Source organism: Callospermophilus lateralis, chromosome 2 (genome assembly GCF_048772815.1).
Source record: "Callospermophilus lateralis isolate mCalLat2 chromosome 2, mCalLat2.hap1, whole genome shotgun sequence".
Classification (NCBI taxonomy): domain Eukaryota; kingdom Metazoa; phylum Chordata; class Mammalia; order Rodentia; family Sciuridae; genus Callospermophilus; species Callospermophilus lateralis.
The window spans coordinates 4,808,926-4,835,001 of NC_135306.1; the positions used below are offsets into that span (position 1 = coordinate 4,808,926).

The window sequence follows — 26,076 nt, forward strand, 5'->3', positions numbered from 1 at the left end:
GTGGAGACTTTCAGAGGGAAGCCTGGTGGCAGGGCACTGGGTTAGGGGCACTACCACAGCGAGGACTTGGAGGACCTTCTCGGATCCTGCAAGGGCATCAGTAGGAAAGCAAGGCCACCCAAGCCCGGGGCCTCTGCAAGCATTCCTGCCGTGATGCCACCCTTCATGCTATGACAACAGGAGCCCTCACCAGATGTGGGGCTTTTCAGCTTCCAGAAACATGAGCTAAACCAGCTTCTTAGGGCTGCTGGTGCAGATCCATGTGCCACAGTCTGGCTGGGCACAATTCATGAGCCACTTGTCAAGCAGAAACGAACTTTATTTTTAGAACACACACGCTGCACCACATGAGCTCTTCAGGAATTCCCTCAGAGCCCAACTGCCACCACCGGCTTCCCACAAGCCTCTCCACCCCCCCCCCCACTCCTCTTGCTCTTGAGGCCGATTGGCTGGGTCGTGTGGGCAGAGCCAAAAAAGTCCCCCAATGAGCAGCTCCGTGGTCTGAAACGGCGGGGAAACAGCCCAATGAGCATCACCGCAGAGGAGCCAATCAGCTGGCAGCTAGAAGTTTGCTGGGGCTGCTGTGAGCCAATCCTCAGCTGGCAGCTGGAAGTTTGCTGGGGCCCCTTCGGCTGTGGCTCTCAACATCCATGGAGTGCTTGCCTAGCATGCACAAGGTCCTGGGCTCGATTCCCAGCACCAAAATACATCAATGAAAGGAAATAAAGCTCTTTTACTTATGAAGTACCCATTCTGTATAAGTTACTGCAACATGAGGCAGACTAAGACAGCATCCTTCGAGACTCCATGTGGATTTTAGAGTGAGTTTTTCTAGCTCTGAAAAAACATCATTGGATTTTGAAAGAAAGTACGTTAGATATGTAGATCATTTTGACATTGACATCACCTTTACATCTTATCAAAATTAAATCTTCAAAAGATGAACATGGCTATCTCTCCCTTAATTTGTGTCTCCTTTCATTTCCTTCAGAAGTATTTTGCAGTTTTCAGTGTACAAGTCATTTACCTCTTTGATTAGTTGTATTCATAAGTATTTTATTCTCTTCAGCACTATTATAAATATCATTGGTCCCTCAATTTCCTTTTGGGACTCCAGAAACCCCATGTAAACCTGATCTTCAAGGGTGCAGTTGCCTGGGCTGGGGTGCAGCTCAGTGTGGGATTACCTGCTGACCATGCACGAGGCTCCAGGTTCCACCCCAGTCCCATCCCCCCTGCAAAAAAGGCTGTGGTTACCTTATAAGTCATTACTGAAAATGTCTGTTTCATACCAACTTTTGAAACACACACACACACACAGAGAGAGAGAGAGAGAGAGAGAGAGAGAGAGAGAGATCTATTAGCTGTATTAACTGGCCCACATCCCTACAGATGGAAGAAAAGGCCAAGTTACCCCAGAGCTAGTCTGCTGCTACTCTGCTAGGACTGGTCTGGAGGGTCCCACATTTAGTTGGTGGAAGGGTGACCCAGACATCTGTCTCGGCCTTTTTGAGAACATCTGTGGACATCTTTCCAATTTCCTAAATGCTGGCACTAGTTCAGGACAGAGCTGTTTGTATGCCTGGGGCTTGGAGAGATGGGAGGCTTCTAGCTCTCCGTAATGAATAACAAGTAAAACTCAGTGCACAGCTGGGGCTGGGGCTGGGGCTCAGCTGCAGAGTGCTTGCCTAGCACATGTGAGGCACTGGGTCCAATCCTCGGAACCACATAAAAATAAACAAATAAAATAAAGGTATGCTGTCCATCTACAACTACAAAAAATTAAAGAAAAACTCAATGAAAACATGAAATTGTGAACCCCATTTAAAGTTGCTAAAACAGCTATCTTCTCTATTTAGCCTTTCCTGATGCTCCAACCTGAAATGAATATCTGCACCCCAGACAGCATAGTGGGTGTCCCCTCCCCCATCCACTTGGTCTCTGGGACTTAAGATTTCTATCCTTGAGTTTCCTTGAAGCTCCTGGAGACCAGGACACAGGGCTTGTTCATCTTTGTTTTTTGCATAAGGTCATACAATCTATGAAACTGAATTAAACAGAAGGCAAGATCAAATATACAGGTAAAACATTGTGGGGTACATTTAGATTTTAGGTTAGAGAATTTGTAGCCATGTGCTTAAAACACGATCCTGGAGCAGGTTCATCTGCATGATTCCAGATCTAGATATATCTTTGTGACCCACTCAGCCAAGTGGGGCTAATATTAGCTGTAGAGAACAGAGGTGCCCACCTAGTCTATGCCCTCCCCTGTTCAGAACTGTAACCTAGCAGCTGAAACCCCACCCACCTGCTCACACCCAACTGAACCTGAGCTCACCACTGACTGAAGCTGAGCCAATCAGATCATCTCTCCTGGAAGATCAGTTTGGGATTGAGTATAGTTAGTGGTTCTGCTCTGTTGTCTGAGAGGGGAGAAGAAGAGGTCAGGTTTTGTGGATAAGTGACCCCCAGCTCCTGGTGAAGTTTGTGCTTCCTGCCCTTCCATTCTACCCAAGAGGCACCCCTGTGTGCTTCAACAAATTCGCCTTTTCCTCAACATTATTAAGGTGGTATCTATAGCACTACCATAGAGACACTCCTAGATCCGGACCTACTTTCTGAATTTATTGTGAGGGTTGAAACAGTGTCTGAGCCCTGTCAGCCCCAGGCAGCCCTGAGGAAGTGTCAGTGTTCCTAATGGATCCCACTTGCTCTCTGATCTGTGATGATGTCAGTGTAATGAACCAATACCAATACTCTGTCCAGGGAGAGGGGAGGGGGGTTGGTCTGGGAGATCCTGCAGGTGCATGAAAAAGAATCCCCAGCAAGTGAAGCTGAGATGAGTCCCGGGACCACCAGCCCACCCTGGCTGTCATCCATCCAAGTCTCATAAATTCTTGTTGTCTGAATAGCTAAGTGTTTGCAAACAGAGAGCAATGGCCCTGCAGTGGCCGGGTCTGGACTTCCCTGGAATGCTGGGAGGCTGGCCAACAGCACCCCTGCGGAGTCAGTTGGTCCCTCCCCCGGCTGGAGCTGGCACTGCAGCACACAGTCTGTGCACAGCCCCTGACAATAATAATATTTTTCATTTTCTGTATCCTAGGATATTTTGACATGTTAACAATTTTGCTGGCCAGGGAGGAATTGTCCATCCTGGGGCTAGCTGGTTCTTAGCGCAGCCAAGGGAGCATATCTTTCATATAACAACCATCCCAAGTCTCTAGCCCCAGGGCTGGGGTGAAGCTCAGTGGGACAGCATTTTTTTGGCAGGCTGGGGTCCATTCCCACCACTACCAAACAACAACAAAACATAGTGTTACCCATCTGTAGCCCTGCTTACTTCCTGTGCAACTCTCACACCAAGTCAATGTTTTCCTGACCTCAGGGCCTGACACCAGGCAACCAGAGATATCCCCAGAGCCTAGAGCCCACTGGGCTGACTCAACCAGCCAACCCTCACTCTGCATTGCCGAGCTTTTCTCATGGAAGCCCCAGTAAAGGCCCTAGCCTGGGATCTCCACCTGGTGTGTCTCCTAGTTAAACCCAGTGCTCCTTGTGGGGCCCTGTGTGGCAGGGTGTGGGGTGCCCCCTTCTCCCGGAAAACATAATAAATCTTACTTCAGTGTCACCAATCACCTTCATAAATTAAAAACCCTCAGGTACAAACAGTCCCTGGGCAGGAGGTGTAGCTTGTGGCAGAGCACTCACTTAGCATCTGCAAGGCCCCAGGTTCTATCCCCAGCATCTCCTGTGACCGTCTGGCCTGGAGCAAACACCCTCTCCCTCTCCCAGCTGCTGGGTCTTTGACCTCCTCTGGCATGATTCCTAGGTCTGGTCAGTTTACATGGTTAATCCCTCACTGGTAGGGACTGGCTGAGGGACAGGCATGTGATTCAAAGGGGCTAATGAGAGTCCCCTATGAAGCTCTTTTTGGAACTATCAAGAACGAGACTCTCTTTGTCCTTTGGAATTGAGGGGGGCAGATGACAGGCCTAGGACTGTGGGTACCCAACTTTGCCCTTTGGGACCATGTGGAGAGATGGCCACACAGAGGAACAGTGCCATGGCTTCAGACCTCGGTAAGCTGGGTTTGGACGAGGATTTTGGACTCGAAATACTGGCCCTTCTCAGCTCAGAATCCAATAAGGCTGGCACAGCCTTGGGAGTGTTGGGAAGGTAGGCTTGAATCACAGACTAATTTTGCCTGGAGATGTGACTGCTAAGACAGCAGAGCCAGGGCCACCCTGACTCAGAGTGGCCAACATCAGTTTGAAAAGGGAAGTGAATCTACACCCAAATCCTGTCCCCATCACTCTCTTATTTGTGTATTTTGAGGGAAACAGGAGGGAAACTAGGGAAGTTGGTTCTGTGCTATGCTGCAGTCTGGCTGGGCACAATTCAGAAGCCACTTGTCAAAAGAAACTAACTTTATTTTTAGAACCACACATGCCAAACAAAACAGCTCCTCAGGAAAAACCCTCAGAGCCCAACTGCCACCACCACCAGCCTCTCCACCTCCCACAATCCTCCTGCTCTTGAGGCTGATTGGCTGGGTCACATGGGCGGAGCCAAAAAAGTCCCCCAATGAGCAGCTCCGTGGCCTGAAAGGGCAGGGAAACAGCCCAATGAGCATCACCACAGAGGAGCCAATCAGCTAGATGTTGCTGGGCGGCTGTGAGCCAATCATCAGCTGGCAGTCTGAAAGGGGGGGGGGACAGCTCAATGAGCATCTCCAATGAGCATCACCTCAGAGGAGCCAATCAGCTAGATGTTCCTAGGGCGCTGTCTGAAAGTTTGCTGGGGCCCCTTGGCTGTGGCTCTCAACAGTGCTACTTATTTGTCTTCCATCTTGAGCTAAAAACAGTGATCAAGGAGCAGATTTGCCAACATTTGAACATCCCTCATGCTACTAAAACACAGTGTTATTTAAGACTTGCGTGATACAATTTATCTTTGATTCCACAAAAAAGTGTGGACCCTGGAAGGAAGGATCATTTGTGTTCACACCACCTGACACCATTGACTCTTCTAGCCCTGATAAGTTCTTTAAACCTTAGATGAATGACTTTTAATAAACCCATTGGCACTAGGAAAGGTCCCCAGCTGAATCCCAGGGTTCCCAGAGGAGTGTGAAACAGCAGGATAGGCAGGGGCTGCTGGGTCCCACAGCGGGTGGGGGGTGGATGATCAGGCTTGGCACGTAATGCTTAGCATCCTGGGATGTTCCCTGGCGGGGAGACTGGTCTGGTAGGAGGTCGCCGCCAGGCCTTGGTATTGAGGCTCCAGTTAGGGAGGGGGCTGTGTCTCTGGTCCCCAGATGGCATAGATTGATCCAGGTCAGGGGCAGTCCCAGCCCTTGGTGTGGAGCCTCTGGCCTGCAGACTCTTGGATGATGGGAATGGGGCAGTGAAGTCCCAGGTCCTGGGGTGAAAAGGTGGTGGGCAAGCCGGGCTGGGGACGTGGAAGGCACTGGGTCCTGTGGTGTGGGTGTGGGTGTGGGCCCCAGGCCCAGTTCTCTGGTTCCCAGGTGGAGCCTGTCCAGCGAGGGGCGGCTCCAGGCCCGGCGCGGGGACTCCAGGCCGGCAGGGGGCGCTGCGTCTCGGGAGGGTGGCGCTGGCCGGCTCCCAGACGGCTCCGGGCCGGCAGGGGGCGCTGCGCGGCGGCGGCGCGCGGGCTTCCGGCAGGTGGCGCCGTGGCCGCGGCCCAGGCCGGGCGGGCGGCGGCGGCGGCGGCGGCGCGGCGCTGCGGCCGGCTCGCGGGCCGGGAGCGGCGGGTGGGCGCTCGGGCGGCGGGCCGAAGGCGGAGCGGCGCAGCGGCGGCCCGGGCGGGCTGCAGCGCGGGCGGCGAGCGGGGGCCGTGGCCGCGCGGAGCCCACCATGCCGGCGCGGGCCTGAGGCGCGGCGAGCCAGGGCCGAGGCGAGCCAGGGCGCGCCGACCTGTCGCCCCGCGGCGCCCCGGCCCGGGCCCGATGAGCGGCGGCCTCGGCCTCCGGCGCAGCCCGGAAATGTCCGGCAAGCTCGAGAAAGCAGGTGAGGCGGGCGGCGCGCCCCGCGGGGCCTCCCGCGCGCAGGCGGCGCTCCCGGCGGCGCCCCGCAGGCCGCGCGGCCCCGGGCGACAGGGCCATCTTGGGCCGGGCGCTGCCCGCGCGTCCGGAGCCGGCGGGCGCGGGGACCCCGCGGCAGGGGCCTCGGAGGGCGGCCGGAGCGCGGGCGGGCGCGAGCTGGTGGCTGGGAGGGGGACGCGGCCGGGCGGCGAAACGTGTCATTGCTATTGAGCCTGGAGTTTAAATTTAACCGGAGCTGGCCGCTTCGGCGGCTTCAAAGGGGCAGACTGGACGTGTTGAGGCGGTTTCCAGGCGCACCCGACTTGCCCTGCGGTCCCAAGCCCAACTCGGCGAGCAGGATCTGCGGGGAGGCAGGGGCCTGGGGACGGTGGTGGGTCTTGGTGCAGACCTCCTCTCTTTGTGTGTTCCTGGAGATCTTGGGGAGTTGCCTTCTGATTGCTTGGGTTTCGCCAGTGCCGTGCCGGGAATAGCTCTCCAAAAAGTCAATTACTGGTGTGCACATGGGGCCCAGGGATTAATTAGGCGACGACACCTTGCAGGGCACAATCCTCGGGTGCACACTGCAGTAGGCAGTGGTTCAAGGCTCCTGTGTTGGGACCACATCTGGTTGTTAGAGCCCAAATACCTGGTCAGCTTGGCAGCTGCTTATGCAGGGCACACTTTAGGCGGCTGAGAAGGGGTCGGTGGCATTCGGTGATGTTTTCCAGGTTGAATCGGAACACTTTTCTGGCATGCATCTCTGCAGCAGACCCAGAAGGCAATGCAACTTTTGCAGTCTGCGGTTTAAGCACAGGAAGGAAATTTTTGTAGCCTTTATTAAGGGTTTGCTATATATCCGGCTCTATGCTCAGCCCTTGAATGTGTGGCTTATTAAATCTTTGAAGGTTCTCTGTGAAAGAGAATATGGTCCCAGTTTTATGAACTCAGAGAGGTTCAACCCAGCAATGGGAACAGCATGCCTGGCCCTCTGATCAAAAACCTAGGGCACCCTTCTCAGGAGTGGGGCCCTTGGTTTCAGGTGCTATTTCTGGGTTATGCTTCTCACTGTTCTCCAGCCCCAGGGCCTTGCCTGGTGACCATGAGTCGCTTTCCTGCACACGTGCTGGTCCAGAAATATCTTGTTCATCTGTGCAGCATTTCTCAGGAACTCCTAGTATAGTGTCTCATCAGAATGGCACTGTTGGAAAACTTGTATAGTATACTTAAAAATAACATTAACTGGATTTTGATTGTCAGACTGTTATGTTTATTGTTTAAAACTTGGTAATCATTGAAAAGTAAACAGAAGAAAGTGAAAATTACGTGTCAACCCATGGTTTGTTTTCCATAGCTCAGAATGACATGAGCCTTAATGAGCATCTCTTCTACCAGTTCCTTTTACCTCGAGTGTCCTTAGGCCTTCTCTGGACACACCCTCTGCTATGGGATGTAGTAGGTGCAAAACCCAGTAAGTGCCTGTCCTCAGAAGCCTGTGTGGGGAGCTGACCTAGTAATTCCTGGGCTGCCAGGCTGCATGAAAGGGCATCTGGGGCCTAGGTGAGGAACCTTAGTAGCTAAGGAGTGAGAAAAGCTCTGAAAGGCACAGTGTGAGGCTCCGAAGAGAAGGTGTGGGATATCTCAGTAGAAAGGGAGGAAAGAGGATTGAGTGGAAGGAGCTGGTCAGGGGCGGTGGAAAGGGCAGGAGGAAGATGCATTTGTTGAGAATTAGCCAGATGGTAAAGTTCTGAGGTCAACAAGACCAGGTATGGCATATCATCTGGGTATTGAGGGCATAGGTATGGAACTGACAGGAGATCCAGCCCTCTCACAGATCTTTTCCTATGGTCTGTACACAGCTGCTGAGGAAAGTTGGGCCACTCCTGGAGTGAGTGAAAGTTAACCTTTCTGGTGATTTTGGTTGTTACAGGTGAATTTCACTTTTTTGTGTGTGTATGTGGTACCAGGAATTGAAGCCAAAGGCACTTAACCACTGAGCCATCATCTCCAGCCATTTTTACTTTTTATTTTGAGACAGGTCTCACTATGTTGCTTAGGGCCTATCTAAATTGCTGAGGCTGGCTTTGATTTGCAGTCTTCCTGCCTCAGCCTCCCTTGCCAATGGAATTACAGGTGTGTGTCACTGCAGCCAGCTTGCTTTGCATTTTTTTAAAATTATTTTTTACTTATACTTGAACACAATACCTCTATTTTATTTATTCATTTTTAAGTAGTGCTTAAAAAATCAAACCCAGGACTTTGCACATGCCAGGTGAGCGCTCTATTGCTGAGCTACCACCCCAGCCCTCGCTTTGTATTTTGATACACTTTTCTGTTAGGACTTCTGTTGGAGTTTTCTTTCTTTCTTTCTTTTTAATATTTATTTTTTAGTTGTAGTTGGACACAATACCTTTATTTTATTTATTTATTTTTATGTGGTGCTGAGGATTGAACCCAGGGCCTTGCACACTCTAGGTGAGGGCTCTACTGCTGAGCCACAACCCCAGCCCCAGGGTTTTCTTTTTTTTATTTATTTTGTTTTTGAGACAGGGTCTCACTAAGTTGCTGAGGCTGGCCTTGAATTCTAACTCCTTGGGTCTCAGACTCCTGCATCACTGGGATTATAGGTGTGTGCCTCCATGCCTGGTGCCTACTGGTACTTTCTTTAAAAGAAAAAAGAGATAGATAGATAGATAGATAGATAGATAGATATTTAGTCATAGTTGGAGACAGCACCTTTATTTATTTATTTTTATGTGGTGCTGAGGATCAAACCCAGTGCCTCGCATGTGCTAGGCGCGTACTCTACCTCTGAGCCCCAGCCACAGCCTCTACTGGCACTTTCCAAGTGGTCCTGCTGTTAAGTCTCAGAGCAGTGTGTGATTGGAAGGAGAGGTCCTTTGTTGAAGGGACTGGTCTCAGGTGTTTGCAGAGCCCGACACCCTGCAAACATGTTGCTGTTTGAGTTGTGCCAATTTTGATGCCTGGAAGCAACAGAAACAGTGAAACATGCTTGCCTCTCTGCCCTCTGAAAATAGTTCCTACTCCTCAGGGTTTAGGGGACTGGGGGTTTTTGAGCGAACAGGAAGGTGTTTTTATACCCCTCACAGCCCCAAGACTGGTGCATCCGGCCTCTTGGCAAGCAGGGCTCTTCCCCCTCAGGCAGATCTTCCCACCTCTGTCGTAGCTCTTCTTCAGTGCTTCGCCTAGTCATCCAGAGGACATGCCACCTCATAGGGATACAGAAAGGCAAGCTTCACTTCTGGCTGTCCCAAGTGCCCGTGGTGGATCAAGACAGTCTGGGTTCCAGAGGGGCCTGTCATGAGGGGAGGAGGCTGGAGTGAGGGGCCAGGTATCCTGGGGAACCCCCAGGATGCACGCTTTTAGGAGCTGAGAGGGGCCTGTTCTGTAAAACTGCTGGGAGACAGCACAGCCCCTCCATGATGGAATGCTTGGACCCAGAGACCACTTTGGGGGGACATGTGAGCATGGTTCTGGACACTCCTGTTCTGCTGACTCACTCTTTTTTTCCAGCAAAAACATGAAATGAGGAGAGTTGGTGCCCTAATGTTTCTGAAGCTTAAGACTGAACTGGCATCTGCAAGTTGGCTTCAGACCATTTGTCACAACTGTTCCTGTGGAAGGGAAAAACTCAAATTTAATTACTCAAAAATCTCGGACTCCTAGTTCTCTTGAAAAATGGGAATCTCTAGTGACCCTGAGCCCTCATTCCTGCCTGTCAGACAGCCAGGGCAGAGCGGGAAGTGGCCATATCCATGGAGTTCCTATCACTTCCCCCGATGGCCACATTGCTGATTCTCATTGCCTACTTGGACTGTGGACATTTGTTTGCATCCCTGTCCTTGAAATGATTCTTGTTACCTTTTTCTGGACTTTGAAATTTTTGCTCTGTTCCTTTGTTGATTGATTATTTGATTCTTCATCTAGCACTGATTGAGCTCCTGTGCTGCCGGGTGCTGTCCTCACCTCTAGAGATCTGGTAGGGAACTGGGCAGACCTCAGGCCACCTGCCTTGATGATGGCATTGGCCTGTAAGAGGGCTGGGGAAATTATAGGTTAGTGATCCTGAGCTACTCCTCGCCTGGAGGAAGAGGGCACCTGAGTTTCACTGGCTGCACTCACCAGAGCTTCAGGAGCTCCTTCCTTCCCTCCGTTCAGTTCCTGCATTAGTTTTCAGTTTATGAGCACCTCCTAAGACCTGGAGTTATAGTCCTTGGGTTACAGAAGGGGCCTTGTCTTCTGGGCCTTACCTAGCTGCGGCCCATGATAAAAAGAAGACACTACAAAGAAAGAAGAAATTACCTTCCTTCCTTCCTTCCTTCCTTCCTTCCTTCCTTCCTTCCTTCCTTCCTTTGTTTTTTCCTCTTTCCTTCCTTCCTTCCTTCCTCCCTTCCTCTTTCCATCCTCCCTTCCTCCCTTCCTTTGTTTTTTCCTCTTTCCTTCCTTCCTTCCTCCCTTCCTCTTTCCATCCTCCCTCCCTCCCTTTCTCCTTTTTTTCTTCTTTCTCCTTTGCTTCCTTTCTGTGCTGCCTGCAAACCACAATCTGCCAATGAGTTTCATTACTTACCAAACCCTCTGGCCAGCACTAGCTCCTTGTGGCCTTGGCGAAGCTCTGTGGGGCTGGCAAACTGGCCTCAGCCTTGCATAGCTCACCGCCTGCACACAGAATTACTGTGGGGTCTCAAAGTCCTATGCTATATTTTTCAAGTGTTTAAAGATGCTTTTACTCTGAATTGAAAGGAAATGTACAGTGACTGATTCACTAGCAGCTCGTTATTTTGTATCTTCTCAGAACAGATACTAAAAGTACAAGTACTGTCACCAAAAATGTGCAGCCCCCACAGTCAAAGGTGGGGGCTGCACATTTTTGGTGACCTAAGAAAGGGCCTCCTAGATTACCAATCACTGCATTTTGATCAGTTTTAAACTCCTCAGGTTTCAGTTTACCAGTACAGCCTGTCCATGGCATCTGCTCCTCATTCACTGTTTGCTCCCTGAACAATTTCTAAGTTCCTCCTCCTTGGCAGTTGCTGTGTGATGCCCATGGTTTCTGGGAGCCTGCGGACAGCTGGTCTTCTCAAGGTGGAAATCCAGGGGTAAGACTGTCCGGGACATTTCTGCAATTTCCTATGGTTTTCAAATGCATTTATAGACTACCTCATTTCACTTCATCCTCATGACAGCCCTGAGGGTGAAGGCAGGGAAGAGTATCCTCATTTTGCACCTGCAGGCAGCTGAGGCCTAGGGAAATTTGGTTACTTGCCCAAGATGGCAACTCTAGGGAAGTGAAATGGGGAACTGGCCCTCTCTCTGTCTCTGCAGAGTGCTGTTAAAGTCTGTGAGTTGCTGATGACACAGCAGCTTTCTTTTTTTTTCTTTTCTTTTTTTAATATTTATTTTTTAGTTATTGGCGGACATAACATCTTTGTTTGTATGTGGTGCTGAGGATTGAACCCAGGCCACACGCATGCCAGGTGAGTGCGCTACTGCTTGAGCCACATCCCCAGCCCTGACACAGCAGCTTTCTATATCCTGGTTCATGCTTCTACATTTCTTTATATATATATTTGGTTGTTGATGTGCCTTTATTTTATTTATTTTTATGTGTGCTGAGGATCAAACCCAGTGCCTCGCACATGCTAGGCAAGCACTCTACCACTGGGCCTTACCTGGCTGCGGCCCATGATAAAAACAAGACACTACAAAGAAAGAAAGAAATTACATTGCTTTCTTCCTTCCTTCCTTCTTTCTTCTTTCCTCTACATTTCTTTTTGATCTCAGGAAAACAACAACAACAACAAAACTGCCAGTTAAATTAAGGTAGGCCTTGATCTTTAGGTTGCATATACTATTTATAATACCAGCAGCATCAACAGTGCTACAAAGAGATAAGAAAGAGTACTGACACAGATAAACCTGTTTTAAAAAATCAGCCACAACAACCCCAAATGTTTCCTGGTCTGCTGAGCAGCTGTCGGCAGAGTGGTTTGAATGGGATTCCTTGTAGCCAGGAGACCTGATAGGAGGCTCATAAAGATGAGTCATGTATGAGCTTGCAGAAAAATCATTTCCCAAGTTAGCTCGGATTGCACATCTCCTTGGACGTCAGGCTGGATCTTACCTCAGTCCCCTCTGTGTTGCCTGTTGCCATAATAAGATGACACCCTGGAAAGGGGAGAGGCCTGGCAACGGAAGCCAAGCCTACCGCGCTGTCCCTTGGCTTCAGGCTAGCAGTTTTGCTCCTGGGACAGGTGTGTGTCTGACTCAGACCACCTTGCCCCAAAGGCTCTTTTATGAGTAAATAAATAAAATCTACGGTTTCAATTATTAAGGGATCTATCATCTTAGTTTCTAGTCCTTTGTTTTAGACCATATGAGACCTGGTCTTTGGGGTGTTTTCCCTTTTGGGCAGGGGGTCTCATTTTCTTCAGGAAGGGGTGGGCTCTGGATTAAGTTTTTTTTTTTTTTTTTCCGAAAGCAGCAGATCCCTTTTTGTATAGAAGAAGGCCATTACATAGAAGCTAGTGGGAAAGCCACTTCAGTCCTTGCTCAGCCGTTGGCTCTGAGGTTCTTCCTTGGAACCTCCCCCCCCCCCCCCACGCACACCAAACTGTGAAAACCAACTTCCTGGATGCCCTTATAGTCTCCTCCACCAAAACCGACTTCCTACAAGCTCTTGGTGTCTTCTCTTCCTCTAGCAGATAGTAAATTCCATGGAAAGGCCCCAAGTAAACACTTGGGTAGAATGATATTGTTTAACTCATTCAGAATTCAAAGCGCCAGTTTCCTGTCTGCAAGTTAAAAATCAACAAATAAAGCCTTAAATAGACCATTAGCTTCATGAGGGAGTGTACCTGTCTACCACTGGGGGCCACCACAAGCCTAGCACACATTAGGTGCTGAATACATACTTATTAAAGGAATGTAAGCTTAGTTAGTATTGGCATAGAATGAACTTAGGGCCCTAATTTAAAGTCTCTGATCCTCTTTAATACTTTATTTCTTTGGTGCAGGGGGTCAAACCTATACATGCTGGGCAATTGCTTTACCATTGAGCTACTCCCAGTCCTGCTGAGCCAGTCAGGCTGTGTCCTGGGAAGTTAAAAGGATCAGTGCTTTGATAAAGAGTGCAGAGAGTTGGGAATCTGTGTTAACTACTTACATTAACTGGTGTTTTCATGTAGTCCTTGAATATCAACAGTGATATTGTGATCAAATTCCCAAGCTGCTATACTACAGAGCAATAGTAACAAAAACAGCATGGTACTGGTACCAAAACAGGCGGGTGGACCAATGGTACAGAATAGAGGACACAGAAACCAATCCACAAAATTACAACTATCTTATATTTGATAAAGGGGCTAAAAGCATGCAATGGAGGAAGGATAGCATCTTCAACAAATGGTGCTGAGAAAACTGGAAATCCATATGCAACAAAATGAAATTGAATCCCTTTCTCTCACCATGCACAAAAGTTAACTCAAAGTGGATCAAGGAACTGGATATCAAATCAGAGACATGGCGTCTGATAGAAGAAAAAGTTGGCTATGATCTACATACTGTGGGGTCGGGCTCCAAATTCCTCAATAGGACACCTATAGCACAAGAGTTAATAACTAGAATCAACAAATGGGACTTACTCAAACTAAAAAGTTTTTTCTCAGCAAAAGAAACAATAAGAGAGGTAAATAGGGAGCCTACGTCCTGGGAACAAATCTTTACTCCTCACACTTCAGACAGAGCCCTAATATCCAGAATATACAAAGAACTAAAAAAATTAGACAATAAGATAACAAATAACCCAATCAACAAATGGGCCAAGGACCTGAACAGACATTTCTCAGAGGAGGACATACAATCAATCAACAAGTACATGAAAAAATGCTCACCATCTCTAGCAGTCAGAGAAATGCAAATCAAAACCACCCTAAGATACCATCTCACTCCAGTAAGATTGGCAGGCATTAGGAAGTCAAACAACAACAAGTGCTGGCGAGGATGTGGGGAAAAGGGTTCACTTGTACATTGCTGGTGGGACTGCAAATTGGTGCGGCCAATTTGGAAAGCAGTATGGAGATTTCTTGGAAAGCTCGGAATGGAACCACCATTTGACCCAGCTATTCCCCTGCTCGGTGTATTCCCTAAAGACCTAAAAAAAGCACACTATAGGGACACTGCTACATTGATGTTCATAGCAGCACAATTCACAATAGCAAGACTGTGGAACCAACCTAGATGCCCTTCAATAGACGAATGGATAGAAAAATGTGGCATTTATACACAATGGAGTATTACTCTGCATTAAAAAATGACAAAATCATAGAATTTGCAGGGAAATGGATGGCATTAGAGCAGATTATGCTAAGTGAAGCTAGCCAATCCCTTAAAAACAAATGCCAAATGTCTTCTTTGATATAAGGAGAGTAATTAAGAACAGAGTAGGGACGAAGAGCATGAGAAGAAGATTAACATTAAACAGGGATGAGAGGTGGGAGGGAAAGGGAGAGAGAAGGGAAATTGCATGGAAATGGAAGGAGACCCTCAGGGGTATACAAAATTACATACAAGAGGAAGTGAGGGGAAAGGGGGAAAAATATAAGGGGGAGAAATGAATTACAGTAGAGGGGGTAGAGAGAGAAGAGGGGAGGGGAGGGGGATAGTAGAGGATAGGAAAGGCAGCAGAATACAACAGACACTAGTATGGCAATATGTAAATCAATGGATGTGCAACTGATGTGATTCTGCAATCTGTATACGGGGTAAAAATGGGAGTTCATATCCCACTTGAATCAAAGTGTGAAATATGATATATCAAGAACTATGTAATGTTTTGAACAACCAACAATAAAAATTAATTAAAAATAAATAAAAAATAATTCCCAAGCTGGTGTGTTAAGACGCACACCTGTAGTTCTGGCTAATGGAGGCTGAGGCAGGAGGATGACTTGAGTCCAGGAGTTCAAGGCCATACTGGGCAGCATTTAAAAAAAAAAAAAAAAAAAAGGCTGGGGTGTAGCTCAGTGGTAAGGCCCAGAACTCTAGACATGGGACAGACGGAGCCACAGCCCAGTTCTGACATGGTACATGCTCCATTTGTGATGACAGCTTGCATGGAAACAAAGTACTCTTGGGCAATGCTGGTTCTGTGTGGAGTGGTTGTAGTTTTGCCAGTACATTCACAAGGTATGTGCCAACTCTGCCCAGCTTGGCCCCCATAACTAGCACCAGAACAGGAATCTGTCGTTACTTTTTATTTTTTTTAGTTGGTCTTGAAACATTCTTGAGGACCAGCTCCCTCCTCATCTGTTCATAGGTGACTGGACAGTACTGAGGGCAGGGGCTGAGGAGCCCTCTACTGGCATCCATCTGGCTCCCCTTCTTATTTTGTCAGGGGACCTGGACAGCTCTTGCCATGCCTTCCTCTTCTGTGAGCTGAGATGTAGTGCACTTGCTTGAGTGGACTAGAAATCTTTTTTTTTTTTTTTTTAAAGAGAGAGAGAGAGAGAATTTTTTTAGTATTTATTTTTTAGTTTTCAGCGGGCACAACATTTTTGTTTGTATGTGGTGCTGAGGATCGAACCCGGGCCGCACGCATGCCAGGTGAGCGCGCTACCGCTTGAGCCGCATCCCCAGCCCCTGGACTAGAAATCTGGTTTCTGACGGTCACAGTTTCTCTTTGTTGCCCCTTTTTCTTCCAGGCTATGGTTTGAGAGAGTCCCTCCTGCTGCTACCTGTAGACTGCTCTTTCCTCCCATGGCACCTTAGCCTGCTGTACCTGTTGGCCCCTGAAGGAGTCTTCCTTTTGGTTTTTCCTTCACTGTCAGACCACAGTCATTTCATGTCGAATAAAGTTTTGTGATCAGGAAATGTTGCCCTGCTTTTTTTTTTTTTTTTTAAGAGTGCTAGGGATAGAACCCAGGGCCTTGTGCATGTTAGGCAAGCGCCCTATCACTGAGCTCCACTTCAGTCCAAACTGTCATGCTTTTAAAGTTTAGGAATGAGTCCTGCACAGGATGTATGTGCTGCTTCTCAGAGATGGGGACAAGGCAATTTCAGGCATTTGCTTTGTAGCTTTTAAAAATGTAGGGCATTGGTGTGGGCTTGGCAGACGTGGCTCCCAACCGCACACTATTGCGTCAAACAGCTCAAGTGTGACACTGCAGTGTTGGGGAGAATAAAGGACATGGGATGGGAAGGAAAGCTAAGTCCAGTGGAGAGCCATTCAGCTGACCAAAAACAAGCAAGCGAAAAAAAACCCTAGCAGGAAACAATCGTATTTATTTGCTGGCTATGGATAATCACATGTGCCTTCCTTCTTTCAGTGACTGGTTGAAAACACATAGATGATGATTGTGCACGGGCTGGGGCATGGTTCCTCTCAGCCCCTCCTTTCAATAATAAATAAAAATAGTTGTACCAGCTTACATCAGGCTCTCATCACGTGCCAGTGCTGGGTTCTGTCCTGTGTCTTACACATGTGGTTTAATCCTTACACTAGGAGAAAGGTCTCACTACTGTTCCCATTCCATAGAGGAGGGAGCAAAGCCATGATCTTTTCTTTGAGAGTAGTTAAGTTGACAGAGTTTTATACTGAATGGGGCAAAGCTGGGACAAAGGCTAGGAGTATTCACTCTCATCTGTTTTCACTGTTCCTGTGCACCATTCTCCACCAGCAGGGATCCCTCTGCTGTGAGGCCCAGATAATACTGGGTGGGTTGCTTGAGGAGACAGCTATATTCCAGTCTGTGCCAAAACTACTCAAGAAGCCTTGCTTCTTGCTGTGAGAAACAAAGTCTGGTAGTCCATTCTCAAAATATGGTATTCAGCCTTAATTGGATCAAATTGTAGCCTTTCCCTTTTGCACCCAAATTCTTAAATTAGCCAACCACATAAATTGTACTCGAGTCCTCCAGTCAGGGTGAAGGGCAGAGCTGCCTTTGGTATATAGACAGGAGGACTGCTGCCCAGGGGCACCTGTTAGCCAGGTTCAGTAGCACACCCTTCTGGCAGAAGCAAAGGTTTGCCTTGCCTACCTGCTTTTGAGCACATGTTTAATGTCATTTTTTGAGGCATCTCGGTGTTTTTAACATTGCTGGGAGACCATGGGCAAACTGCCTACCTTCGTTTTTGCGGGGGGATACTGGGGTTTGAACTCAGGGCCACTCAGCCACATCCCCAGCCCTATTGTGTATTTTATTTAGAGACAAGGTCTCACCGAGTTGCTCAGCTCCTTGCCGTTGCTGAGGCTGGCTTTGAACTCCAGATCCTCCTGTCTCAGCCTCTGAGCTCCTGGGATTACAGGTATGAGCTACCACGCCCGTCCTGTTTACCTTTCTGAGCCTCTGGTGCCTCTGTCAAAACTCAATGGGGTGGGCAGATCCTCCTGAGAGGCTTTCTTCCTTTTCTTTTTTTATATTGAGGATTGAACCCAGGGATGCTTCACCACTGATATCACCAGCCCCCCCCCCTTTTTTTTAGACAGGGTCTGGCTAAGTTACCTAGGCTTTGCTAAGTTGCTGAGGCTGGCCTGGAACTTGTGATCCTCCTGCCTCAGCCTCTCAAGTAGCTGAGATTATAGGCGTGTGCCTGGGCGTGGCTTTGACAATTGAGGAAAGAAATGTAGTAAAGGGGAATTGACTTGCCAAGTTCAGATGGCAGGGGACTGGCTTTCCCTCCCCCTGCTCCCTCCATTGGGCCCCAAAGTCTAGCACTGGTCTGCTCCAGAGTCTCAGGGGCACCACCATAGTCATTGCTTGGAACCTACTTTGGGACTCCCCTGGGGCTTTCCAGCCTCTACAGGATGGCGATGATGGCTCCACCTCTGCCTACAGATTTACAGAGCAACTTCTGGTTTCTTAGTTACAGAAGTGGCTTCAGAAGTATGTTGACTGGAAATATCGCATAAGAGTCTGCTTTGGAGAAACTTTTTGCAGATGGGGCAGCAGTGGGAAGTGGCCCTTGTGAGTCAAAATAGTTCCCCCCACCCACCCAGCCAGCCAGTACTGGCTGAGTGTCCTGAGTGCCAAGCAGCCTTTCCAGGGAGTGGGGTAGAGAGGGTGAGAGGTGCTGGTGTCCTGCAGAAGTTGGCAGTCCCACCGTTGCCTGTGCTATGTGCAGGAGGCTGGATCTTGGCTTTCACACATCATCTGTGTTAGAGACAGCATGAGCCCATGTGAGGGGCAGGAAAGAGAACTTTCTGTGGCCCCAGGTCTGCACCAATGCATTGCTTAGTGTCCTTAGTCTCCCTAGTACTCCTTGCTCTGTAGTACCCCTGGGAGCAGTGCCAGGCAGTGGCTGAGTTTGGGCCTCAGGTCCCTAGCTGGGGCTTTGGGTTCCAACTCTTTCATGTGATAGTCCAGGGATATTGTGCAAAGTCACTTCTCCTCTGAGCCTCAGAGTTTTATCAGTGAAAGCGGGACCAGTACCTGACTTGTGGTTTTGAGAGAGGAGTGGGCAAGACTATGCTTTGTTCATAAGTAAGGTCCTTTCTGCTCCAAAATGGCCATTTTTATTATAATGATAATGTGGTAAATAAAACAGACCTCAGCACTCACAGAAGAAAGGGCTGTCTCTGGCTGTTGTGTTTTGGAGTCTCTGTGATGCTGGGGATGGGCCTTGCACATGCTTTACCACCAAACTGCACCCTTAGTGCTCTCACTCACCCTCTCTCAAAATCTGAGAATATTGAATTCCAAGGAACAGAATTTTACAATCAAGGGGTAAGCCTGTGAGCAGGCAGCTACTGGGAGAAGTAGATGGCACTGAAGTGTAGCCACTCGTGGTCCCGTCTTATCATCTGGTTCTCTCTGCGGGGAGCGAGCCTGTGCTTGTGCACTCTGGCTTGTGTGGGAGCCATAGCAGTGCTGACCCATCAGCAAATGCACTTTTGTTCTGTCCTGAGAGATATCACTTGAGTGTCTCCTGCCAGGAGTGACTCTAGGGATGATGGAGCCATCTTTTCAGCTCTGGAGGTGAATTGAGCACCTGGCGTTGCTTTTGTTTTGTGACTGTTGAGTTACACAAGCCATACGAGACTCTCCTGGATGAAGAACTTACAAATTATGTGGAGTGCCACATCAGGGTGATCTTTTACCCCTATTTTTCTCCTTTGATTAACTTCACAGTTAAGATAAGCTCAGGAATCATGTTGTATTGTTCTGCCACTTTCTCGACCCATGCTCTCCTGGGCTAACTTGAGAGTGTTTGTGGTCTCAGCAGATTTGTCAGTGTAGCTGGCACCAAGCACAGGGAGTGCTGTTTGCAGAGGGTCCAAAGCCCAGCAGCTCCTTTCACTTTCTGTAATCATTTGGTCCTGGAGGTACAGAACCTCTCACTTGATTAGCATAACCACACTACCTTGTACTTCTGTCCTGGCATGTCCAGAGTGCCTTACAAATATTAATTCTATGAGCTCATCACAAAACCCAAGGCATGAATCAAAAGCATGCTTTTCTGCATAATCAGCCCTTGTTTCTTTTGCTCACAAGGAGCTATTAATTACCCTAAATATGCAGGTTTGTAGAATGAAGTTTTTATATTGGACAAGATAGGAATTTGGCTAGGGACCTGGACTACACTTCAGCCCCAGATTGCAGGGACCATGGCCCCAGCTTGGTAAGACAGAGCATCTATCCCTGAGGAAATGATGTGGTTTAAAATTGTCAAGGGGAGTGTAAGTCACTCTCATAGCAAGACTTTGAACTGTGGCATCTCTGGGTGATGCAGAGAGAATGGATATGGCACTGCCAGAGTCACTCTGCCTTCTGGGCAAGCCACAGTCCTTCTCTGGGCCTCAACCTCCTCCACAATAGAGGACCTACCCTAGACAGTAGTTCTGAGCTTTTTAAGGTCATGGGCCTACTGGTACCAGGGGAGCTCTGTGTACTCTGTCCCTAAAGGTAAAGATCAATCATATGCAGGCAGGCCTGTTTCCACCAGCTGTAAATTCTTGCTACTGCATATCATGATAATTTGCAAACACCCTGTGTCTTGGAGAGACTGAGTAGGATCTTGGGTGTTTGGAACCAGTAGGAGTTGATTTCTCGTAGTTTAAATGGCAGTAGTTATGCATTTCTGGGATTTTGTAAGGGTCTCAGGAGATAGTGCTTGCAGGCCTCTTGTTTAATGCTTGTTGGATAGAAGGGGGAACTTTCCGCTTTTGGATGAGGATTTTAAAAAAATTTACAGACAGCAAAATTGATTTTGTGGGTGTAGAGTGCTGTTGAGTTTGAACATGTTTAGACTCGTGTAACCCCCAGACAGGAGGCAGACCAGTCTGTCTCTCTGGGAACCTCCTTCTGCACCTCCACAATCCAACCCTTCTGTAGCCCCTAGGATTGCTGGTCTGCTTTCCATTTCACCTGTAGATTCGCCTTTTCCAGAGTGCCTTACAAATGTCAGCACTCGGGGTGTGACAGTGGACAATGGCTTCTTTTGCCCCATACCTGCCTTTAAGATTCACCTCCTCATTACTTTATCACTGGCCCATTCCTTCTTATTGCTGAGTAGTATTCTATTGTATGGGCATGATGACTATATCTGCCTGACTTTGGTTTGGACTTGGTTAATTGTCTGTTTCCTGGAAATAAAGATGGCATTGGATAATTGACAACAACAAAAAAACCCAAGTTTTAACAATGGGCAAAGGACTCAAAAGATGCTTTGTAAATGGCCAGCATGACACAAAAGTATGTTCAACATCACTAAGATTAGGGAACTGCAAATTGCCTCAACTCATAAGGATGGCTGCTTTCAAAAAACTGAAAATGAAAGTGTTGACAAGGACTTGGAGAAATTAGAACTCTTGTGCACCATGGATGGGAATGTAACCTGGAGCAGCCACTGTGGAAAACAGGATGGCAATTCCTCTAAAAATAGAAAATTGAATTACCCTGTGATCCAGCAATTCTACCTCTGCATATGTACTCACAGGAGTATTGGAAGCAAGGACTTGAAGAGAGATGTGTACATCCGTCTTTATACCAGCATTATTCACAAGAGCCAGCAGGTGCAAGCAACCTGGGGGTGTGTTGACAGGTGATGGATAAGGTAAGTCGTGTGTGATAGAGTGGAATATTATTCAGCCTTAGGAAGGAAATTCTGACATGCTGCATCATGGGTGAACCTTAGACATGGCCCTTGGTGGACCTGTGTGCTAGGAGAGATGTCTGATTCTGAGGGGCAGGAAGCTTCTCAGCTAGGGTAAATCTCCTATATCTGGATGGGACTCTCCTCACCTTGTACCTGGGCTTTTCAGCTGTGCTTGGCCCCTACAAAGACCCCCACAGAGGGGATCACCTGGAGTCCTCTGGTAAGCTGCACTTGCCTCCAGTCCATCAGTGCAAGAGGAGCCTAAATCCCCAGTCGGGCCCCATCCCTGGTGGGCGCTGCAGCCTGGTACTTAGAGCAGGCCAGTTATTAAGGAAGACCCAGCTTCCCACGGCCAATATCTGAGGCTCTTCCTGGATCCTTCATCAGTTCTTGCTCCGGGTTGATGGCATAGGTGACATGCATTCTAGCACTATTGGACAGGACTCAAGGCTGCCAGCCACATTCCTGAGAAGGCATCACTGGCTTGAAGGAGGGAAAGAGAGAAGAAGATCTGGGCAGACGAAGTCAAGGCCAGTCAGGCTGATTGGATTGAAGGTGCCTCTGTGTATGAGTTGCAGCTGGGATTGCCAGGATGGCATCTCTGGTCCACTGGTGTTATTACCACGTCTGTGTGGTTCTGGGTGATAACCAGTTGCTGTGTTTTGTTGACACACACCAACAAATGTGAGATGTGCCAATACTAGAGAGTGAACACGGGGTGCTGTGCCACTGAGCTGTATCCCAGTCCTTTTTATTTTTCATATTGAGACAGGATCTCGATAAGTTGCCTAAGCTGACGTGGAATTTGCGATCCTCCTTCTTCACCCTCCCATGTAGCTGGCATTACAGGCATGCACCACCATTCCCTGCATTAAATGTATTATTGATTTAATAAAATTTATCAGGAAGCAAAAAAAGAAAATATTCTAATAAAGTGGATTATAAAACAACATATTTTTATTCAAAAGTTAAACTTTGAGAAAGTATATATCTTAGAATCAAAGTAGTCCCTCAGGACTCTTTTGTCAGCTGGTTACTTGAGCTTCTGCTCTACACCGTTCCTGGCAGGAGATACTTGGGACACTGAGCAACAAGTCAAGGTTCCTGCTCTGGTGGAGCTTGCTATGCCTGGACCCAAACTCTCCCCTCTCAATCAGACTCAGCCTGTGATTGAAGAGGTGGACTCTGGATCTTTGCCTATAAATGTACCTCTGTTCTGGCCTCAGTTTGATGACTGGATGCCAGAAGAAAATCACTCCTAGGGTCCCTGCTCGAGTGGGCTGTGACAGGGCAATGATTGCACTCAGCTGCTTTTCTAGAACGGTGGTTAACAGCACCCTCCGTGTTCCCGAGCATCCTGGTATGGATGGGAAAACACCAAAAAAGTGGTCACTTGATGGCTGTGAGCTCCACAGATATGCATTGCGGGTGGTCTGGGCTGCAGGAGAGGAGTGTTCAGAAACAGGGTTGGTTGCAGGCACAATTGCACTCCAAGGGCCACAGGAGGGTAAGTGGAGCCGGGTTTTGGTTTCCTTCTCCCTGTGCATATCTGCTACTTTGTACATGTACCCATGCTCAAATTGTAGATGCATCAAAACCTGGAACATTTGGTTTGAGAAACAATAACCACATACATAGCACAACCAGAGTGTGTGTTCCTCATGATAAAGATTAATCAGATCTTCACTCGTATTTTTGGAATGAATGGAAAGGTACTAGTGTTTGTGTCAATTTAAGTCATAGAAAATTAGAAAAATAATCTTATATAAATATGGATTTTTTAATCTTGCCTGTATAAGGGACTATTGGGTAGAATTTTTGTGAGAAGTTTTATTTTTTGCAAGTAGTATATCTGGGGTTGAAAGAAATCTGTGAAAAAGGAAAGTTTGTGTTTGTGACAGGCTGATGTAATCCGTGTTGATCAGGATCATCAGGGACCAGGTAGTCCTGCTGGGTACTCACAATACTTCTCAAGCTTTAGCACCTGGAAGTTGCTGGGTTGGCTGAGGGCCTGGTATTTCTAATAAGTTCCCTGGTGCTGGGGCTGGGGATGTGACTCAAGCGGTAGCGCGCTAGCCTGGCATGCCTGCAGCCTGGGTTTGATCCTTAGCACCACATACAAACAAAGATGTTGTGTCCGCCGAAAACTAAAAAATAAATATTAAAATTAAAAAAAAAAAGTTCCCTGGTGCTGCTGAGGAGCAGAGAGCACACTTTGGAACCATGCTCTAAGTATGGAGAGGAAAAGGAAGGGTCTTAGGGATCTGAACTAAAAACTGGAATGTTTCCCTTAGAGCAATCGCAGTCATGATGATTACATGACAACTCATGTGCATTCACGCGAGGAGCTGGGCTACGTGCGCTCAGTCCTCGCAGCAGCACTGTAAGCAGGTCATGTTGGCGTCATTATTCAGATGATAAAACAGAGGCCCCCAAGGGCTTGTGTGACTCGTCTTGCTGGCCAGTGGGAGAGCTGGGTTGAAGCCACTGCCCAGAACTGAAACAAATCCTGGTAAAATGGAGAGGTAGCTGAAAAATTTCCTGAAAAGACATCATAGGCTGGAGATTCTGGTAGTGAAGCCGAGAAAGCTGCTTCTGCTCTCAGCAGGAGTGTCATGCCAGCCATATGAGAGGGCGACAACAGTGATCTAATCCGTTCTGACAGGAGGGTGGTCGGGAGCTTAGCAGCCATGGAGAAAGCTCTGATGGATCTCACACTTAATGTATATTGTGCCTTGGGATACTAGCTAATTAATTGGGATGACATGCTACTCATCATGATAAGCAAGACATTTAAAAACCAAGCATCCAGAACTCAAGACAAAATTCTAAAATTTAAATTACATTTAAAGTCACACATTGCATCAGTGCTTTAAAAGCACAGTGGTAAAACATTTACAAGCTTCTGAGTTCTTTCTCAATGTGCAGGTGCTCCATAAAAGGAGATTTCTTCCTCCCAGCTTTCCTTTGGGGGATCATTTTTCCCTCTGAACTCTCCATTTGGGAACATCCTAGAGCTGAGATCTCTGATTTCTTCTAAGCAGTCCGGACCTTCTAAATATAGGCCATTCCCAATTGTGCATTCCAACCTGTGTCTCTCCTGAGCTGCCTACTTGGACAGTGTCTCAGTCTGTTCAGGCTGCTATGAAAAAAACACCATAAACTGGTTGGTTTATAAACCACAGACATCACTTCTCAGGATCTAGAGGCTGGGAAGTTCAGTATCAAAAGCCCTGGCAGTTAGGTGCCTAGGGAGGGCACTCTTCCCGGTTTGCAGATGGCATCTTCTTCCTGTATGGTCACTTTATAAGGGCATCAGTCCCATCCATGAAGGCTCTGCTCATGACCTGTGCACCTCACAAAGGCCCTACCTCCTCATACCACTGCCGTGGGGGTCATGCTCCAGCATAAATTTTGGATGAATGAAGACATTCAGATTATAGCAGATGCCTTGGAAGCATCCAGACTTCATGTGCCTACCTAAGCCCTTGGTCTTGCACCTCACATCCTGCCTGCTGGCTCCTTGGGTTCCCCGTCTGGTATTCTACCCAATCGTTCATCCTCGACTCCTTTCCCACAGGCCACACCCAATCCCCAAAACATCCTCCTGGGTTTACTTCAGTGGATCCTGGTTCGCGCCACTCAGGCCCCCTCTGCTGAGGTCCAGGCTGCTAGCTGCTGTCCTGGTTTCCACTCTTGGCTCACAAATGCCCATTTGTCTTTCAACATCTAGAGGGTAAATTTGATCAAATTGTCCCACTCAAAATTGTCCAGAGCTTCCCATCACCATTTGAATAAAATCCAGAGTGCTCTCCAGTCCCTGGGCTCTCCCCAACCATGGGCTTTTGTGCCTTCCTTAACCTGCTCTGCCTCTGAGCCTCCACCCTTGCTATGCCTTCTGCCTGGAATGTCCCTTCCCCCAGGTACTATGGGACAACTGCTGAGACGTGAGGTCAAAACCTGGGCTCAAATGCTGATCACCCTTGGCTATCATGTGACCTTGGGAAGGTTTCTCACCCTCCCACTTTCAAAACTCAAGTTTCTTTGCTTTTTTGGTACTGGGGATTGAACTCGGGGCACTCGACCACTGAGCCACATCTCCAGCCCTATTTTGTATCTTATTTAGAGACAGAGTCTCACTGAGTTGCTCAGCACCTCACTTTTGTGGATGCTGTCTTTGAACTCGCCATCCTCCTATCTTAGCATCTGAGCCCCTGGGATTATAGGCATGCGCCACTGCGCCCAGATAAAACTCACTTTCTTGTTGATAAAATGGATCCAGTGTTGGGGCTGTAAGTTCACACACAGGGAAGGTTCTTAGATAAGGAGTCCTGAGAAATGTGAGCTCTTCCATGTGCTCCTTTCCAGCCTGAGCTCTGCTTTCCCCATCTGAGTCAGCTCCTGCCTGTGTGTGTGTAGGACCTCACTCCCTCCTCTCCAGCTAACCAGTGACATTACAACAGATGTCCAGCACATTCTCATGGAAGCCTTAGGGATCCCACAGGGGCTACCTGTGGGGGCTACCTATGGTATCTTCAAAGGTTCCCTGCAGTCCCCCGCAGAGACCTTCCCTGACCACTGGTCTGCAGCAACACTCCAGCACTTTCCATACCCTCAGGCCTGCTATTTTTTTAAGTGAAGCATGTATCTGTTTCTTTTTTGTGATGCTCTTCCTCATTTGGAGGTAAGCCCCTTGTCAGCTGCCTTCACCTGAGCCCAGGGCAGTGCTGGCAGTGGCACAGCAGCTGCTGTCTTACATCCAGCCCAAGTGCTCAGTGCTTCACCTCGCCTCTGAAGTAATGAGTAGCTGCAGGCAGGGCTTGGAGGCTGGGCTCCAGGGAGGGTGGAGAGTTGTGGGGGCCTCCCCAGCATGAGTATTGCCTCTCCTGATTGAGTTGTGGGGGCCTCCCCAGCATGAGTATTGC

At 48.3% G+C, this 26,076-nt stretch overlaps 1 protein-coding gene across 1 annotated transcript in view; it reads left to right on the forward strand.

The window, feature by feature from the left end:
- The first annotated feature begins 5,859 nt into the window (after positions 1-5,859).
- Rapgef1 (Rap guanine nucleotide exchange factor 1) overlaps positions 5,860-26,076 on the forward strand; it is a 129,293-nt gene continuing 109,076 nt past the window's right edge. The window contains exon 1 of the mRNA XM_076845203.2: positions 5,860-6,029. Coding sequence (XP_076701318.1) covers positions 5,969-6,029 — 61 coding nt within the window. The 5' untranslated portion in view covers positions 5,860-5,968. The remainder of the gene's footprint in view (positions 6,030-26,076) is intronic.